We start from the raw sequence: 20,041 nt of genomic DNA on the forward strand, positions 1-20,041 counted from the left end.
TGTAGACATTCAACGAAGACCCGATATGTTGTCTAGGAAGCACACCATAGGTGCTCAACAAAAGTGCATGCCAGAAAGAGGGTGTGTGTGTGTGCGCGCGCCGTAAAGTCAAACGATGTGAGTTTTTTTTGTACTAGTTCAAAACTGACAATAAACCACACCGGTCTAATTGAGTATGAAGGCACATTTAGAGCAACTATAGCTGTTAGAGTACGTAACGGGTCTAATGGGTCTGGGCTGGCGGTATAGCCCATTAGTCTTAGGGTTAATTAGAGATAAGGGCCGCTTGCTTGGGAGTCAATTAAACCACTCTATATAAAGAGAGGAGATGTATCAATCTAATCAAGCAAGAATTAAGAAGGAAATCCCTTCCCTCTTGCCCAGCCGTGGGCAAAGGCCCCCTGCCGGCCCTCTCGCGCTCTCCTTCTAGCAGCGCCATAACAATTTGGTATCAGCTAGCTTCGGTTTGATCATGTCTTCACCGCCGCCCAACCCGTCTCTCCCGCTGTCGGTCACCTCGTGGCCTCCGGCGACCACCACGACCGTCGCCCCGCTACTGCCCGCGCCGGGATCCTCCGTCGCGCCCGCCCCCGCCGTCCTCACCCCGGAGGAGGTGTCCGGGGCGCTGCAGACCTAACCCAGGCGGTCCAGGAGATCCGCCTGTTCTTGGCCGGGTTCTACGGGCCGCACCAGGCTGCGCCGCCGTGGCTGCCGTGGTAGCCGCCCCCGCGCTCGCCGGGCCGCTGCAGCAGCCGCTGCAACTGCCATCCACCGCCCCGCCCTGGTTGCAGTGGCAGCCGCCGCTCCTGGCGACCTCCGCCGCGCTCGCCGAGCCACTGCAGCAGCTGCTGCAGCTGCCATCCATCGCCCCGCCCTGGCTGCAGTGGCAGCCGCCGCTCCTGGTGGCCTCCGCCGCAGCAGCCGCTGCCCGGTGCGACACCGCAGCAGCCGTTGCAGCTGCAGCGGCCCCCGCCGGTCAGCTCCGGCCCCGCATTGACCGCGCCGGCAGGAGTCCCGATCCACCAGATCAAGTTCCCGCCGTCGCCATCACCGCTTTCCCAAGGCGTCCCCATCCAGCAGATAAAGTTCCCGCCGTCGCCGTCACCGCTTCCGGCTTGGATCGCTACCCGCCACATGTCGTTGGCGGTGAGGCTGCAGGCTGCTGCGCGCGGCCTCCTAACGCGTCGGCATGTGCGGGAGATGCATGGTCTGCAGCTGCCGCTCCTCCCAGTTGTCCTTCGCTGCGCAAAGGACATCGATCTCGTCCCCACGGACAGCGCCCTCAAAGTCTGCGACATCGGCGGTTGGGGGGGGCACCCCTCCTCGTCATTCTCCATCGCAAGCCCTCCACTCTTCTCTGTGCGGTGTAGACCAACAGCCATCCGGCGGGGAGAAGGCAGGGTGTCACCGACAGGAGCGCACAGCGTAGCACCACTGCATTCCGCCGGCCGCCGCAAGGGCGCCTCTGCTGGTCGCTCTTGCGATTACTTTCAGGTGGCCATACCCATGCACTCCTTTTGTCCAGATGGTGTCCATGGGATCCAAGTGGCTGTACACGTGCATCCGACGTGCGGATGGTGTCCACTTTATGTTAAGGGGTCCAAAATAAAGCGTCTCGGTCCATTTCAGGTTGAGAGTAATAAAACAAGCCGAGATGTAAAAGGCTTGTTTTTAGGTGTTAGGTTTGTGTTGCGTCATGGTTATAAGTTGGTTAGGCTGCAGCTTGAGGACAAGCTGTATGTCCAGGTGGGGTATGGTGTTAGAGTACGTAATGGGCCTGGGCTGGCGGTATAGCCCATTAGTCTTAGGGTTAATTAGAGATAAGGGTCGCTTGCTTGGGAGTCAAGTAAACCTCTCTATATAAAGAGAGGAGATGTATCTAATCAAGCATGAATTAAGAAGGAAATCCCTTCCCTCTTGCCCGGCCGTGGGCAAAAGGCCCCCGGCCGGCCCTCTCGCGCCCTCCTAGCAGCGCCATAACAATAGCAGATTCGACAGAAGTTGAATTTCCAAACCTACCAAAAGGATGATCGCCAAAAATGTGCAGTATCAAACACTCAATAGCAAAATCGGAATTGCTATATTCAAGCCTTCAAATTATATTTGTCTTGGGGGATCCACTCTTCAGTGGGACATCCTTTTTTCTCAATCTCCTTTTCATTCCCATCAATGTGATGGGGACAACGTGAAGTTCCTTTCGTGCCAACGGTTTTGCTAGATGAAGTGTGCGCCAAAATTGATTCTTAGACGCTAAATATGGAGGCTGATAGGCCAAATATTGAGAGTGTTTCATCAATTATGGCCATGGGGCAACACATGGTGTATCTACTGCAATGCTCTTTTTTCGCACAACTCCCAATCCAGTCGGTGAGCCTCTATATTTGGAGGTTCTGCGGAGTTGGGTTGGAAGGTGCTCTATCCGCCCACCACTCTCATGCGAGGGAAGTTGCACATCCCTTCTCAGTCGCCTGCGACGTTCATCTATTCTCTTGTTTTTCAATTAATGGCAGGCGTCACGTGTGAACTGCCACAACCTTTCCGCCACGTTTCCCACCCATTTTTTCCTCTGTCCGCCAAGTTTTCCCGCCACCTGCCGCTATAAAAAAGGTAGTTGTCATGTTCGATAGCTTATATCCCCGCCGTCCACAGCCGCCAAGATCTCCTTGAAGCGTCGTTCAAAACTATACTAAGCATTAGGTGGAGCACTCCAGTGAAATCTTTAGATGCTCCACCGTATGCTTAATATAATTTTAAACAGATATGAAATCAAGCTTGAACCTTCATTTGCCGTGCTGGAGTCTGTGTTTTTTGTGAGTAATACTAGCAAATTGTGCTTTTGAACTGTAGCTCTAGGTGTGAAATTGGAGGAAAATATTGTAGTTAATAACAAGTGGGAACTACATGTAATTTTTTTTTGGAGACTATATGTTTATGGCGGTTTTGAGTTTGCGCGTCGCCTCTGCGGTCTTCATATTATTATTATGGAGCATGTTTCATATGACGGGTGACGTTTGATATTACAACGACTCTGCTAGAGTTGTTTTTATAAAGTTTGGAGGTATATAGCGACTCCGCTGCCGCTCCTACAAAGCGATAAATAAATTTACATGGGATTGGTGATTTTTATTGGTTTTTCCCCCAAAAAAGAACGCACCTGTTTTCAAAATCTAACCTCACATGTGGTGGTTGTTTATATTCAACTTGTAACCCTATTATTAAAGGGGAGTTGGTAGTTCACCTCACCTTCTCCTCTGGTTTTTCCACCCTAGGTCCTCTCTCCTTTGGTTTCTTGTTGATTCTTTTGGTAATTTCAACACATGCCGCATAAAAATAAAAACCAACAGAAATAGAGTATTTTAGAATAATCTAAACCAAATCAATATTTCATCAAAACCACGTGATGCATTAACTCAATTAAATCAAATCAAAGCTGACCAAAATCTCAACTAAATCAAAACTTTTATTGCCTTTCAATAGCCATACCCAAATCAAATCATATCAAAACCTCAACCAAATCAAAACTTTACTTGTTTTCACCTACCCATACTCAAATCAAATTAAATCTTATCAAAATCTAGAATTTGATACGTGTAAGTTATATATGCCCCGCCGTAGCGCACGGGCAAATACCTAGTATAGAAAATGTGCTTACCGAAATGCTGTGTTTTTTTTTCATGCACACTGCTATTCTGAAAAAAAAGGTACTTGTGTGTTTTTTTGAACACAGCAGCTGTGTACTTTTTTTTTTCAGAAACAAAGAGCACTTGGTCCCTAAAAAACCAAAGAGCACTTTGGACTTGCGTCGGTTCGTCGGCGCGATGCGATCGGTGCAGTGCAACCGAGAGAAAAGGACGAAAGGAGATGCCGACTCAGCACCGTCCATCCGGGGATTCGCGCCGCGTGGGGTCGCGCATGCACCCAGCCGAAGCTTGGTGCCTTTCCCTTTCCCGTTATCAAGTTCCCCTCGCCGCAGCTCAGACTCACGCAACCCAGAAACTTCAGCCACGCGTCGGCGTCGCGAAATATCGCCAAGTTGCACGTAGTACCAGCAAGACTCTTAAAAATCCCACTCGGATTCTACGCGCCCCCTGCACGTGGTGCCCACGCCGCGGCGCCGTCCGCGGTCGGCACCGCGCTCCGCTCCTCCTCCGTCCACCTATAAACAGGCGCGCCGCGATGTTTCCTTTGCGTGCTTCATCCATCACATCCAGATCGAAACTAGAAGCAGAGTAATCGAGCTAGGATTGAACAGAGGAGGGGAGGAAGAAGCTTAGGGGGTGCCGGCCATGGCGAGCCTGATGGACAAGGCCAAGGGGTTCGTCGCCGACAAGATCGCGCACATGCCCAAGCCGGAGGCGTCGCTGGACAAGGTGACCTTCAAGGGCATGACCCGCGAGGCCATCACCGTGCACAGCCACGTCAACGTCACCAACCCCTACTCCCACCGCATCCCCATCTGCGACATCGCCTTCAACCTCAAGTGCGGCGGCAAGTAAGTTCCATCTTCATGATCTTCTTCCTCTCATTAATTTGCACGATGAGATAGATCCATGGATCTGACGGCGCGATCCTGTATAACAACAGGGAGGTGGCGAGCGGCACGATCCCGGACCCGGGCTGGATCGAGGACAGCGGCGAGGTCACCAAGCTGGAGGTGCCGGCCAAGGTGCCCTACGACTTCCTCATCTCTCTCATGAAGGATCTGGGCAGGGACTGGGACATCGACTACGAACTCCTCGTCAAGCTCACCATCGACCTCCCCATCATCGGCAACTTCACCATCCCGCTCGAAACCGCCGGCGAGTTCAAGCTGCCCACCCTCAGCGACTTCTTCGGCGGCGCCGCCAAGACCGAGGAGGCCACCGCCTAGCCATAAGCTCGATCTAGCTCGCAGCTTGCTCTGCATCCGCATGCCTGTACTCTACCGTTGCCGCAATAATGAGAGCAAATATTTTCGGATTTCTTTCCGCTTTGTCTCGATAAATTTCGTCAAATTAAGATGCCCCGGGATCTCGGTGATCTGCAAAGATCTGCTTGTTGCCATCAGACTCATGGTCAGCAGTAAATTAACGCAGACTCCTTCAACTGCAGAACGAGTCCCGAAAATATCTTTTAGATCACGTATCGTTGATGCAGGGAAAACAGAGCATCTATAGTGGCGTACGCAGTTGCTAACAGCATCTTCAACGGTATATGTACTCCGTTATTTTCAACGGCTGTCGCATCAAACTTTTATTAGTGATACGAACGACAAAACAGTAGGGAGAAGCAGAGGACGCGAGAGAGAGAAAACAGAGATGTTCCTTGTTTCCCAAAGAAAATAGAGACGCGGGGCTGCTTTCTCAGAAATCCTATTCCTACGTGCAACGTTTACAAGCATTGTGTACTGTGTGGGGACAGATGAAACAGCTTAAGTGGGTGTTTGGTTTCAGGGATTTTTTTGTGTTAAGACTAAAAAAAGTCCCTAACAAACCAAACAGGGGGGACTTTTTTGAGACTTTTTGCTAAAAATCCTTAGAAGCACCACCTTAAGAGTCTTTTTTAAGAAGTCCTAGAGACTAGAAAAAGTCCTAGGACTAGAAAACCAAACACCACCTAAGATCGCAGGAGTGGTCATCACATTGTTTTTTGCCGGAAAAACTTTCGATCTATTCATTAATTGTCAAGTTAGTACAACAGATTCTATGTATGAATTATACCATGTAGTCTTCTGAGTTACAAGCTGACAGCTTGTAGTCTTTTAAGTAATTCGTGAGAACGCCCTCATGCACTTTGGATCTTGAATCCTAAAGTGTTTGCTCTCACGTATCCCTCTGAGCCAAATACAAGCTGGCGTAAGAAAGGTTTGCTCGGGACGGCAATTTGAACTAACACATTTGGGGTGACAATTTTAGTTTCTAAAGCATACCAATTTTCAGCTTTTTTTTAATCGATGTAGCATGATTATTCCCTTCAGTCGACATGGCGATTCCTGAGCATGACAATTTTCCTTTAAAATATGTCAAATCCTTTACAACAACATGTCAATTTTATCCGTTTTCGCATGGTAATTCTGGAATGTTCACTGGGAATAGGTTTTCGAGCGAATGAATACGTTCATTCATTCCTCCATGCCTAGAGGAACGATCATTCGCTCGGCTTGTCCCTGAGCTAACGTCCGGTGTATATTGGTGTTCTAGCTTTATAGCAATCCGAGTAAATATTCGCTGCATCAAACGAATTAAAGTCTATTACTCTGCATATGTACAGTGGTCACAACAATGACAACAAATTTGTTGTCTCCATCTCTGTCTCGATCTTGCTGGTCTAAGGTTGACTTCTTCCAACAGAAAGATCTACATTTCATTGTCATCAATCACGCATTCACAAGTACTAGTAAATTGAGCAAGAACATAGACGTAAGAGCAACTACCTGCATCCCGCCGGCCCACAAAACGCGTTTGCAGTTCGCGCAAAACCGTTTTTGCAGGCTAGCTCGGGCTGACACAGATGCGGACCCCCCAAACGGATCCGTAAAAAAAACGCGGAATATACCTTTTTACGGGTCGGCTTTGCGAGGTCTGCTCTTTGCGCCGCTGCATCCCGCATCTCATCGGCCCGCAAATATCAAATCCAACATAATACAACAATCGAAAACAAACTGAATTATTCAAATCAAACATAATACAATAATCATCCGCATTACAAATAATTATTCAAAACTTGTCATGAATACAAATACAAATGAATAAAAAAATTAGTCACTGTCCAGCCCTTTGCCAATGGTGCTCAATGAGATCCTCCTGAAGTTGAAAGTGTGTGTCTACATTTTCAATCTCCTTGTATGTCTGAAGAAAATCTCTAATGTGGTTAGGGTCTCTGGCTGGTTTTGTTGGAAATATGCCCTAAAGGCAATAATAAAATGGTTAATATTATATTTCCTTGTTCATGATAATTGTCTATTGTTCATGCTATAATTGTGTTATCCGGAAATCGTAATACATGTATGAATACATAGACCACAACATGTCCCTAGTGAGCCTCTAGTTGACTAGCTCGTTGATCAATAGATGGTTACGGTTTCCTGACCATGGACATTGGATGTCGTTGATAACGGGATCACATCATTAGGACAATGATGTGATGGACAAGACCCAATCCTAAGTATAGCACAAGATCGTATAGTTCGTCTGCTAAAGCTTTTCTAATGTCATGTATCATTTTCTTAGACCATGAGATTGTGCAACTCCCGGATACCATAGGAATGCTTTGGGTGTGCCAAACGTCACAACGTAACTGGGTGGCTATAAAGGCACACTACGGATATCTCCGAAAGTGTCTGTTGAGTTGACACGAATCGAGACTGGGATTTGTCACTCCGTGTGACGGAGAGGTATCTCTGGGCCCACTCGGTAAGACATCATCATAATGAGCTCAATGTGACCAAGGAGTTGATCACGGGATGATGTATTACGGAACGAGTAAAGAGACTTACCGGTAACGAGATTGAACAAGGTATAGAGATACCGACGATCGAATCTCGGGTAAGTATCATACCGGTAGACAAAGGAAATTGTGTACGGGATTGATTGAATCCCCGACATCGTGGTTCATCCGATGAGATCGTCGTGGAACATGTGGGAGCCAACATGAGTATCCAGATCCCGCTGTTGGTTATTGGCCGGAGAGATGTCTCGGTGATGTCCACATGGTTCCCTAACCCGTAGGGTCTACACACTTAAGGTTCGGTGACGCTAGAGTTGTTATGGGAAATAGTATGCAGTTACCGAATGTTGCTCGGAGTCCCGGATGAGATCCCGGACGTCACGAGGAGTTCCGGAATGGTCCGGAGGTGAAGATTTATATATGGGAAGTCATCATACGGTCACCGGAAGTATTCGGGGGTTTGCCGGTATTGTACCGGGACCACCGAAGGGGTTCCGGGGTCCACCTGCCCCGGAGGTCCCTATGGGCTGTATGTGGAAGGGAACCAGCCCCTAAGTGGGCTGGGCGCCATCCCCCCTAGGGCCCATGCGCCTAGGGTTGGGGGGGACCCTAAAGGGGGCGCCCCCTTGGCTTGGGGGCAAGCCCCCTCCCCTTGGCCGCCGCCCCCCTCTAGATCTCATCTAGAGGGGCCGGCCCCCTTCCCCCTTCGCCCTATAAATAGAGGGGTGGAGGGAGGGCAGCAGCACCACATCCAAGGCGCAACCCTCCCCCTCTCCAACACCCCTCCTCCTCCGTTGAGCTTGGCGAAGCCCTGCCGGAGAACTGCAAGCTCCACCACCACGCCGTCGTGCTGCCGGAGCTCTTCCCCAACTTCTCCTCCCCCCTTGCTGGATCAAGAAGGAGGAGACGTCCCCGGGCTGGATCAAGCTCTTTGAATGTCTTTTCGGGCTGCCTCTTGCACCCTTGCAAATTCACATTGTTTTTTAGTTTTGAGTTCTTTGATGCTCTTGACAAATGTGCACCAAGGAGGGTATATACCATCTGCAAGATAGTACCCCTTTGTGTATTCATGCCCATTAATAGTGTAGTTGCAAGCAGGAGCATCACCACTAGCAAGCCTAGCAAACAAATGAGACCGTTGCAACACATTGATATCATTGAGAGTGCCCGGCATACAAAAAAGCAATGCCAAATCCATAAATCCTCGAATGCTATGGCCTCTAGCACAATTGTTGCATCACGAGACTTGCCACAATACATTCCTTGCCATGCCTTGGGGCAATTTTTCCAATTCCAATGCATGCAATCAATGCTACCTACCATGCCACGCCAACCTCTCCTCTCATTAGATGCCATCAACTTCTTTGTGTCATCTTCATTGGGTGCCCGAAGATACTCAGGACCAAAGAAACGGACGATCACTTTTGCAAATCTACGCACAGACTCAATTGTACTATCTTCACCAATGCGATGGTACTCATCGGCATAGTCAGCCGGAATGCCATATGCAATCACCCCCATAGCTGCGCAGATTTTTTGATATGCACTAAATCCCTTTAAGCCCGCGGCATTCCTTCTTTGAGTAAAATACCGGCAATTTGCCTCGCAAGCTTGAACAAGTTTCACAAAGAGGGATCGGCGCATTCGGTACATTCTCCGGAAGAGGTGCGGAGGATATGTAGGATTCTCCGCGAAATAGTCTTGCATCAACATCTCGTTCCCAAGATGGCGATTCCGAGGAATGCACAGATGCCCGATAGTTGATCCTCACCTCCTCTTCCGGTGCTCGTCTTCATGCTCCTTCACAGCAAGCGCCATGACTAATGTCTGCTGCCGAAAGGTCGCAAGCATGGTCTCAACATCCGAGTCGTCCGAATCGGACGAATCGGAGAGCAAGAACTTCTCGCACGGGCTCAACTCCATCTACATGCATACCGGCGCGTCAATCAACTACACAGCTCGCAAAAATCACAAAAAAGGGACTAACCGGTGTCGGGTGATCCCGGGCGGCGACAAGGGGGCACACTCGACGGTGGTCGATCCCCAGCAGTGACGGCGACGAGGGGCGGCTTTTCTCGCCGGATCCGGGCGGGGGGGGGGGGGGGGGGCGGTGCAGCGGCTCGGCACGGGAGGGTGTGGGGTGGCCCCGCGCCGCGATTCCACCCGCAGATATGGCCGAAATCGCCGGCGGCGGGCGGGTGGAAGCAAGGGCGGTCGGCGGCGGAAGGAGGGGGGAAAGGCGCGCGAGACTGAAATGTCCCTCCCGCCAACTGCTTCTCTCTGATGCAGGGCACCGCAGCCGCGAGGGGGAAACCCGTGTTTTCCCGGGTTGGGGTCGGGATTTTGCCGCGCCCGTCAAAATTTTTTACGGACCGGGGCGGGATGCGGGGTCTGGTCGGGAAGGTTTTTCCGCCCCTACCCGCTTTTGGCGGTTATTTTTGCGGGTCGGGGGCGGATGCGGGGTCTGCTAGAGTTGCTCTAACATGTCTCCCCATAGTTGCCTACTGCATAAGCGAGAGAGGATCTACTTGTCCAATAGTACTGAAGGAAGGCTCTCCATGAGAATAATAAATCTTCTCTTCTAATGTCGTCCTTCATCCAATCTTACATATCTTCCCCTTCCTTTCTTTGTTTTGAATTTATTTCCCTGCTATCTCTGGCCTTTTTCATCGGTTTTACTTGATAACCTCCCTAATTGTTAATCTTTTATTGCTTTTAAGGTAAAATTACGTTTCAAGGCAATATGTTTTGATCAAACAAGTGATTACAAAATATATCTTCTCTCCTACTTAAAAATAACTTAATATTCTGTCACCCACCTCGTCCGTTGTCCAACCTTACGTACCTCCCACCCCCTCTCTCCCTTTTGATTTTGTTTCCCTCTTATCTCTGGGGTTTTTTTCACAGATTTTACTTGAAAAACGGCCTTAAATGTCCTGACTTGTATTGACTTAGTAGGTAAGTTCATGCTTTTTTGGGTAAGCCAATAAGTTCTCACCAACTAAAATCTTCAAATTTATTTAGGTGGGTAGATCACGGGCATGATTTGATAAACATTTATTTCAAGATTCACATTAATATGACCAACTAAATCAAGGAAAACGTACTAAAATATTTATATCCCACTACAACGCAGGGATAACAATTTATTCCAAAAAATATACTTATGTCTTTTGCTTTTGTACCGCTTAAGTCTATGAGAGCAAAAATGCTACACTTATGGAAAAAGGTTTACAGATCGATTCTATGGAGGGACCTCCTCCTCCCCACCACCAAAATCTCACCCCTCCCCCCTCGCCCATGATTTTAACTGGCCCACGTCATTCCATTAGTCCCCTCCGGCCCATAGGAATCGTCCCGTAACGTAGCAAAACTTCGATGTTACTCACAAAGGCTCAAACACTCCCATAGGTACACGTTGGTGTGAGTGTTGACATTGTGCTGACAAGCTCGGGCACGCACCTTTTTCTTCTTCTACTAGATAACTATTCTCCAAAAAAACTATTCAAGCATTACGTACAACAAAGACACAACATTTTCTTAAGCAATTGTAATTTACTTGCCATTTTATTATACATAGCTAATTGCGCGTGCATTGCAGTGAGGGCATATATATTCTAGTGGTTCAAACCCCCCCTTATTCCTAAGTGGAGGAATCGTCTAAAACTAGTGATCGAGTGAGTATTTCCGCCGGGAAGCTAGTTCTTTAGGGCTAAAATGCACCACTTTTGATTGCGGAAAGTATAAATTTCCTTTCCCATTAATCTTGTCCTACATATACCTTGCACCTTGCACCCACCATATTTCTAATTTTGATAAGATTTAATTTGATTTGAGTATGGGTAGGGAAAGACAAGAAAAGCTTTGATTTAGTTGAGGTTTTGGTAAAATTTGATTTGATTTGTTTATCCTAGGGTGATTTTATTTGGTTATGGGTAGGGAAGGCAAGGAAAGTTTTGATTTAGTTGAGATTTTTGTAAGATTTTATTTGATTGCGTTAATGCATGACGTGCTTTTGGAAAAATACCGATTTGGTTTATATTATTCTAAGTTACTCTATATACGTTTTTATTTTGTTCACCATCGGTTGCGACTACCAAAACAATCAACAGAAAACTAAAGGTGGGGAGGGGGCATTGGAAGAAAGAACCAGAGGAGGATGTGAGGAGAACCTACCAACTCCCATTTAATAGTAGATATGTAATTGTGTATGAAACCAGATTTTTGTTGTCGACCGAATCACTATTTATTGACTTTCAAAGGAATATCATTTTATTTGGTAAAATCCAAAAAACATGGGCAAAAGTAGATGGAATAAAATAGCAAAATCAAAATGAGGCTCATATTAGGGCCTCTTTGATCAGAGGTCAAAACATGGGAACAGGAAAATATAGGATTGGAGCGCCATGTCTACGTGAATCCTATCGGACACCAGCATGTGTTTGATGCCACAAAGAAAAAAATATAAAAAAAACCGTGGGAATGGATGTTATGTTTTCTATGAAATATAGTACAAATGATTCCTTAAGAAAGACCTATAAGATCCAATCCTACGAATCAAACAACTCACACATGATTCTTTTAAGGATTCTAATCGTAAAAAATACTAGGAAATTCCATTGGATCAAAGGAGCCCTTTATTGTTTCCACAGTGCAACACAATTGTGAAGCTTGTGTCAATAACAAAAAGGTTAGGCCCACTGCACTCATCTACAACAGCCAACAAGTCTAGCCATTTCCAATAAGGCTCTATGAATGCGCAGATGCTACGCCCACAGCGTGGCGGACATATTCGCCTCTCGCGATCCAATGCTGGCCGTTGCCCATTTCCCGATGAGGTGGATGCACCTGTTTGGTGCGGCTTTAGGAACCTTTCATGCGGTTTTGGGAATATTTCAGTTTTTTCTTTTATTTTTACTAGATAATTGCCTGTGCATTGCACCCGAATATAAACATTGAGCACGCTAGCCTATGATTTCTCTGACCATATTAATGTGAGTGTGTAAATAAATGTTTATCAATTTTTTTCATACGATTTACCTACCTAAAATCAGGATTTTATATGGTAAGGACTTTTTGGCTTACAAACATAATTTCATTTGGTAAGTCAATAAAGGTGGGACAGTTAAGATGATTTATAAGAAAAACTGGGGAAAACCAGAGATAGGAGGGAAAAATCCAACCAGGAGAGAGGGAGGGAGAAACGTACTTAAGATTGGATGAAGCACTATGCCCGCGAGGAAAAAGAACATTATTATTGGATTTAAGTATACACTTCCTCTGATCTAAATTAATTGACGCTGCTTTAGTACAACTTTTGTACTAAAGCAGCGTCAATTAATTTGGATCGGAGGTAGTAGTAGAGATGTATTTTCTCTAACGCCTTAATAGTTTTTTCAGTTGTTTCATTTTTGGTTTTTTATTTTCCTGTTATTTTCACTTTTAAATATAGAATGGAATTTATTCAAACACACTTTGACTATTTCTTGAATTCAGATTAAACATTGTAGGTACACTTTAAAAATATTTTTATTTCACACAAACATTTTTAGGTACATGTCGAACATTATTCGAATGCATGGTGAACATTTATTGAAGAAATGATGAATTTTTTTCATACATTTTTATATGCTACGGTCATTTTTCCAAAAGTTTCATGAAGAAAAAATTCAGATTTCATGAACTTTTGAACTATTGTCATGAACAATTTAAATGCGTGAATATATTTTCAATGGTACGAACATCTTGTCAGATGAACTATTTTTTTACACGTGTGAACTTTTCTAATTGGTACGAACATTTTGTCCAAACGTAAAAATATTATATATGAAAAAAAAATTACATGCACGTTAGCCCTTAGAGTACACCAAAATTAAAATGGATGTACAAGCGCTACCGTACAGTGCTTCAGTGACATACAAGCGGCAAGATAGCCTAACTTTCGTCTAAAATAAGATGTTATAGCCTAGCGATTACGAAGAAACAGGAAGAAATGAACACCCAATGAAAGCTGATGAAAAAAGTGCCCACCACCTCAATAAGCAGAAAAGCACAACTTTTTTTAGCCCAACCCGTGCTTTGCTAGCTAGGGCTGCCTTAAGGAATATTCTGCAAACTGATCAAGAAGCTTTCTCTGAAAAATACCTGGGGATTCTTATGGCGACTGGACGCCTTAGTAATCGCCAATTTGAACATTTAAATGAAAGGGCAAGGTCCCGTGTCCAAGGTTGGGGTGAGCGTTTGATGTCTTATGCAGCAAAGCAGGTCTTCTTTAAGTCTGTGGTCCAAGCACTACCAGCCCACTCAATGAGCTGTTTCGAGCTCTCTAAGGGGCTGTCAGTTGTCCTCCAAATTAACGACAACTATGTCAAATTTTGGTGGGCCGGATCACTAGACAAACGAGGAATGCATTGGCAATCCTGGGACAAGCTTGTTATCCCAAAAAATCATGGAGGGCTGGGCTTTCATGACCTCCCATCCTTTAATGATGCAATGCTCGGGAAACAGGCCCGGAGATTGCTTGAAAGCCCTACAAGTCTGTGTGCCCGAGTACTGAAGGGAAGATACTATCCAAACACCGATTCCTTATCGGCCGGCTACCCAAAAAGCATGTGCCAGCAGCTCCAATGTCGATCCATGTGGCATACACGAGCCTTATGGAAGCTTAAAGTATTACCAAAGATCAGGATTTTCTGGTGGAGGGTTCTAAGGGGCCTCCTTCCATTTTCAGAATGCTCTCTCACATCGCCGTATTGCTGATAATGCAACATGAAAACTGTGTGGTTTTGTGGAAGAAAGCCTCTATCATGCTTTGATCACATGTGATCATGCAAAACAGTTTTGGGTGCCTCTGTTAAAATAAAGAGGACCCAAAATCCCACGGTTGCATCCTTTAACATGGGCAGAAGACGTCATTGTCTCTGAGTTTATCAAGAAGGAGGACACAGTTATCTTTGTTACAGTCATGTGGTGATCTGGTCCAGCAGAAACAAGTTTACTCATGGGGAAGAAAAATTCCAGCCGCTGCGCTCGATGGCACTGGTTGATGAGCTGGTCGGGGTGCTTAAGCTTCCTCCTAGTCGGGTTGCACCTAAGGGGAACATCACCCCGCTCAGCTAGCGCCCTCCGATGGCTGACTGGGTTGCAGTGAACTCTAATGGCGGAATTGACACATCCAACCATGTGGTTGGCTCGGGCTATGCGATTAGAGATCACCAAGGTGTGTTCTTTGAAGCCGGACTGCAACATCACAAGGGCATCGAGCACCCATTCCTGAGTGAACTATTGGCATGTTGACGGTGTACATGTCACGATTAGAAGAGCAGATCAATATGTCATGGGCCAGGTGGATTGCTCTACACTTGCTGATATGTGGCAGGATACGAGGCCTAATCATATCAACGACGCACAGATTATGATGGAAATTATAAGGATGACGGAATCACTCCTGGGTTTCAGGCTTCTTTGGACTCCACGCGAGGCAACCTGGGCGGCGCATCTTTGCGTAAAAGAAGCTCTTAACAATTTATCTTTTACTTGCTTCGATGTAATTCCTAGATTCCTGAATATAATTCTTCAGTCAAATTGTAATCTCACGTTAGTTGAATAAAGCAAGGGATTTACTTCAAAAAGAAGAAGAAAACAAACATTGGACGATCGGCGAAAATAGTCTGGCCGAATAATGAAGTGCGCCGATTGGGCCGGGCCATTAGTAGTGCAGTGAAGCGAGTGGGAGAAACAACCACTGTTGCTCTGGACAGAGTCACTGTAGCATACTAAATCACATCAACCTGTCACTATATCAATATTTTTTTTCAAAAAATGAGACAATTTTTTGGTAAAGTAAACAAATTTTAAAATTCCAAACATTTTTTGAAAAGTGAACACTTTTGGAAATATGCAAAAAAAGTAGAAATTTTGAACAATGTTTGAGCCTTTTTTGAAAAACTGATTTTTAAAAATTCCAAAAGAATTAAATTTTGAAAGAAGAAAATAAAAACAAAAAACAGTAACGAAAAAACACAAAAAAGACGGCCCTGGTACATTGAAGGTCTCCAAAACCGGAACAAGAACCCTCTTTGTAGCGCTAATGGGCTGGCCAACTTACTTGCTGGGTCTTCATCCATCTCCGAAATAACGCCAGTTTATCGCCATGTGCGACACATAGGATTTGTGACAGCGATGGTCGCGTCGCCTCAAGGGAGACTCTAGTAGGCCGACCCAATAAGAATTCTTCTATTGTTGGCTCGTTGTGCAGGTAGGTTTCGTTCTTTTGTCCTTTTTACTTTTATTTAAGTTTTCAAAAAAATTCAATATATATTTTGTAAAAAATTTACTTACTCAATTATTTAAATGCTAATCACCATTAAAAAAATTAGTACACATAATTTATTTGTTTAGTTTTAGAAAAAAAATCTTTAGAGCATTCAAAAAATGTCTATAATATTTAACAAAACGCGAAAGGAGTGTATTGATTATCTCCCAATTTGTTGGAATGTAGGGGCAATGCTTTACTTCACGTGCATTTTGCCGTCTGATTTAGAATAAATATGCTTTTGTACCCTTTTTCTTTAAAATGTAAACTGGACATTCTGGCACGAATCTCCAAATTTACCTCATGTTTATATAAGTTTTTTAAATACTTGCATGTTAGGATTGGTTACAAGATCCAATTGATACAATGTTTTGGGAACTCGCGGCTATTATTAGGGGCATGCTCTACGAATGAGCTTATAGCCCATCGTGCGGGCCTCCCAAAGTGAGGCCTAGTACGCCAAAAGCGAGAACCTCCCACATTTGGATTGCTTTCTTAATGATTGATCAAGCTTGATGAACTCCCCGCCCCCACCTCTAAAACAAGATATTATGGTCCGAGATGTATAATATCAATCACTTGCTACCCATCTGGGAGCATCCCTTGTCCCAAAGTTATGGGGCTATTTTGTCAAGTTCCTTAGAGAGAGTTGTCTCGTTCCCCTAGGTGTTCTCTACCTACACACCTATGTCGGGATTGGGTATAGGTTCCCTTTCTTGAAGGTCCTTCGAGCTCCTCTAAATCACCATTATGACTATTGAAATTATGAGCATTAGTATGTATGTTTTAGATCCAACGGGTAAATTAAAGGGTCCTTAGCTGGCGTTCTTGCAAAATGGCCGGGCATGCCCCATTCCTCAAAAATGTTAATCACATTTTCAAAAAATGTTCATGAAATCAACTAAATTGTTTTCCATAACATTAAGACATGTATGTACCATTCAAGAACATGATCATGGCATTTAAAAAATGTTTACATTAAAAACTGTGTTCATGACGTATACGAAAGAATTTCAATAGTATTTCAAAATTGTTCATCGTATATTTAAAAAATGTTCAATGTGCGTCCAATGAATTCAAAAAATGCTCAACATGTATCAACAATTTTTTATATGTATTCAAAAACATGTATTTTAAAATAAAAATAAGAATAAAGAAACAAGGAAAACATAAAAAGGAAAAATAAAACAAAAGAATAAAATAAAAATAATAAACCAGTAGAAACAACACAGGAAATAAATAAATAAAAAAAACAGATGAGACCTTCATAAAACCTAGCGAAAGGTTTCCAAAACCAACCCTTGTTACCTGTTCTTAGAACCTTTCCAAAATTGTTCATACGGCTAGTATATAGCTCATATGGGCAGGCCCACTCAAACGATCGCTGAATGTCAGAGGAAAATATGTCATGCAGTAAGCAAGACATACCTCTCACGATAAGAATGTCACTTATTGTTCGCCTTTTCTACTAGGTCATGTATTTGCTTGACCCAAGGAGAGGGATTATTTGTATGGCCCAGGTGTGAGTTATCCATGTATACTTCCACTCCATGTATCGGAAATCCAATTCGGTTGTTGGGAGCATCTCCTTAGTGCCAAATACATTTTTTTGAAAAACAAAAGTAGATGTGTTCATTGTGACACGCAAATGCTGTCTGCAAATTTTTAGGAGGAAAGCTTTAAGCATTTTGAACTGTGCAAAAAAGCAAGTAGAACGCCAAATGCTACCTTCAAATGTTACACTTAATTCTATTTTTTCACTGACGAAACACTACTATCCTGTTTCGCTTTCGCATAAATTTTTTTAAGCACGCTTGTTACACTAACATGAACATCTATAAAAATCGGAATTTTAAAATTCATTTACTCCGTTACATAATATAATATGCTATTACAACCAATATATTAGTACATTCATTGTAAACTGCCATCCTTCCATGTACTATTATGTTCACCTCAAAAAGAAAATGTATGCGTTATGTATTATATCATTTCTGACCCTCCCCGATTATGCCATAGCATCTTCAGGCACTTATCATCGGTATAATGGCTTCTCCGGCACCCAAGAGCCAAAAATGGCCGTCCCGGACACAAACTCCACACTAGTTGACTCCTGATAAACGAATGTACGGACCGTACATGCATGCATGCATCGACGTGTACGCACGTGCATGCGCCTGAGTAGTGCAAAAGGAAAGTATTATAAAGATACTTGATCACGAAGACACGAACTGATCGAGCTGATAGAAATAATAACTTGCGTACATTGATCCACGTCAGTTGTCTAGTATGAAGATCCTCGATGGTACTAGACGCACTACATGTGTACATGCATCCCCATGATCTTCACATGTACCCCCATGATCGGTGCAGGTTATGACGCGGTAAAACATAGTTCTACGGGAAAAGAACAGCGGTAAAACATTTACTCCTATTATACATGGATGGTCTTTCTCCGAGTCTCGATCATGGTTGTAGTCGGTGTATCACATACTAGTATCATAGTATGTGCTGCTACATCTGTAGTGCATAGTATCATATATTGGTATCATAGTAATACTAGATGACTTCATTTATTACCATGTATAACACATAGTAGCACATCATTTATTATGATACTTAACTCTTTTTTTATTTAATTCTATGCCACCTCATCAATATTGCTTAGTTGGTATGCATGACACTTCATTACGGGCAGCCTTATGTCTCTTCATCATTTGTCCTCTACTTTTACTTAACATTTTTTTTAATTTTTGTGCTGACCTGCCGCTCATGCCACGTGGCTGAACTGGTCGCCAAGTTATCATCAAAACCTATGTATTTTAATAGATAAACGATCAAATCTAAAGACTTTTGGCCCATGACAAGTCAGGTGTTGTCCGTATCGGGACAGTAGTTGAGTGAGTAAACGTAGTACTACTCCACCTACTTTTCCTTGGTCAAGCGATCACCCAAAGCTGGCTCCACGTATGCACGAAAGGGCGCCCTTTGCATGCATGTCATGTAGTGGTCGGGGCACAAATGCACCAGGCCAGAAACACGAGAATCAAGAGCAAGTCGGCCTTTGCATGCATGCATGCACGGCATGTGGCGCGACTAATGACGGAATACACGGGCTACCTGGCTCTCTAGGTCAACTGGTCAAGGCTCACGACAGCAAAGGCAGGCTTAACTTTTTGACTTCATGCAATGCAGCATGTTGCACATCACCAAAGTGTATTTGCTTCAAATTTTAGGTGTGGAGGATGCCGGGCCTTGTCAGATAGCTGTATTATGCGTATGTATGAGTGTCTATGTCTGTACTGTGTTTAAAAAAACAATATAGCTGCCTTTTGGGTACCTGCAACGTGCAGTGATGCGTGGAACCTTCGTACGTACGTGTTCCGGTCCATGTGATTGCCGGCGTGCCACTTGCCTCCGATCGATTTGCAGATCCTCTTTCTGTCCTACTCGCCATGTGTATATATAAGGCAGCCACAACGGGATACACATACATCCACGACGAACCACCCCCTGCTGCCAGCGTTGTGTTTAGCTCTTGAGAGCTTGAGTTGCTTCCATGGCGTCCAGAGAGACCAGCATCCAGATGGCAGGGGTACTGGATGGCGAGGCAGGGAGTGCTCTGTCCCCGGAGCCGCTTCTCCTTTGTGCCCCGTCGCAGGCCGCAGTCGCTAGTGAGCATGGTCATGCCGCTTCTGTGATGGAGGCCGCCGTTGTCGTCGGCGGCACCAGCAAGCTGACCATCAAGGACGCGGCCGCGGCTGCTCACGCTGAGACGCCGTGCTTGCCAGGCTCGCCGTCGCGGCTCTACCTCTCGCAGGCGCAGCTTGACATGCCGCCGTCCATCAGCTCGTGCAACCCCGAAATGGGCACGGCTCCGGTGCTGCCGAGCGAGTCAAAGCTCGAAGATCACATCCCCGGCGAGCCGCGGCTGATGAAGAAGACCCAGCACCACTCATGGCGATCCCTGGTAGGCGGCGGCGAGGCACCAGCGCTGCTGCCGAGCGACAGCACGCGGGAGCTGGACCGCCGGTTTGACAACTTCAAGACCTTCTCGGGCCGCCTCCGCGGTCTGCAGCATGGGCTGCCGCCAGTTGACATCGAGCATGGTGCCGCGCCCAATATCTCGAGCGAGGACACCGACGAGGAAAACATAGTCCCGTCAGCCGATCGCTACTTCGCCGCCCTCGAAGGCCCCGAGCTCGAGACCCTTCGGGTAGGTATTCCACATTCCGACCAAAACTTTCACCTTCTTATAACAAGCATCATCGTCAGTCTCTAACAAGAGTGTGGACATGCAGC

At 45.4% G+C, this 20,041-nt stretch overlaps 1 protein-coding gene across 1 annotated transcript; it reads left to right on the top strand.

Annotated features, from left to right (window-relative positions):
* The first annotated feature begins 4,084 nt into the window (after window positions 1–4,084).
* LOC109736421 (late embryogenesis abundant protein Lea14-A) lies at window positions 4,085–4,963 on the top strand. The gene is made up of 2 exons (XM_020295641.4): window positions 4,085–4,492; window positions 4,585–4,963. The coding sequence occupies exons 1-2, from the start codon at window positions 4,287–4,289 to the stop codon at window positions 4,868–4,870; spliced, it is 492 nt and encodes a 163-aa protein (XP_020151230.1). The 5' UTR covers window positions 4,085–4,286; the 3' UTR covers window positions 4,871–4,963.
* The last annotated feature ends 15,078 nt before the right edge of the window (window positions 4,964–20,041 follow it).

Source organism: Aegilops tauschii, chromosome 1 (genome assembly GCF_002575655.3).
Source record: "Aegilops tauschii subsp. strangulata cultivar AL8/78 chromosome 1, Aet v6.0, whole genome shotgun sequence".
Classification (NCBI taxonomy): Eukaryota; Viridiplantae; Streptophyta; class Magnoliopsida; order Poales; family Poaceae; genus Aegilops; species Aegilops tauschii.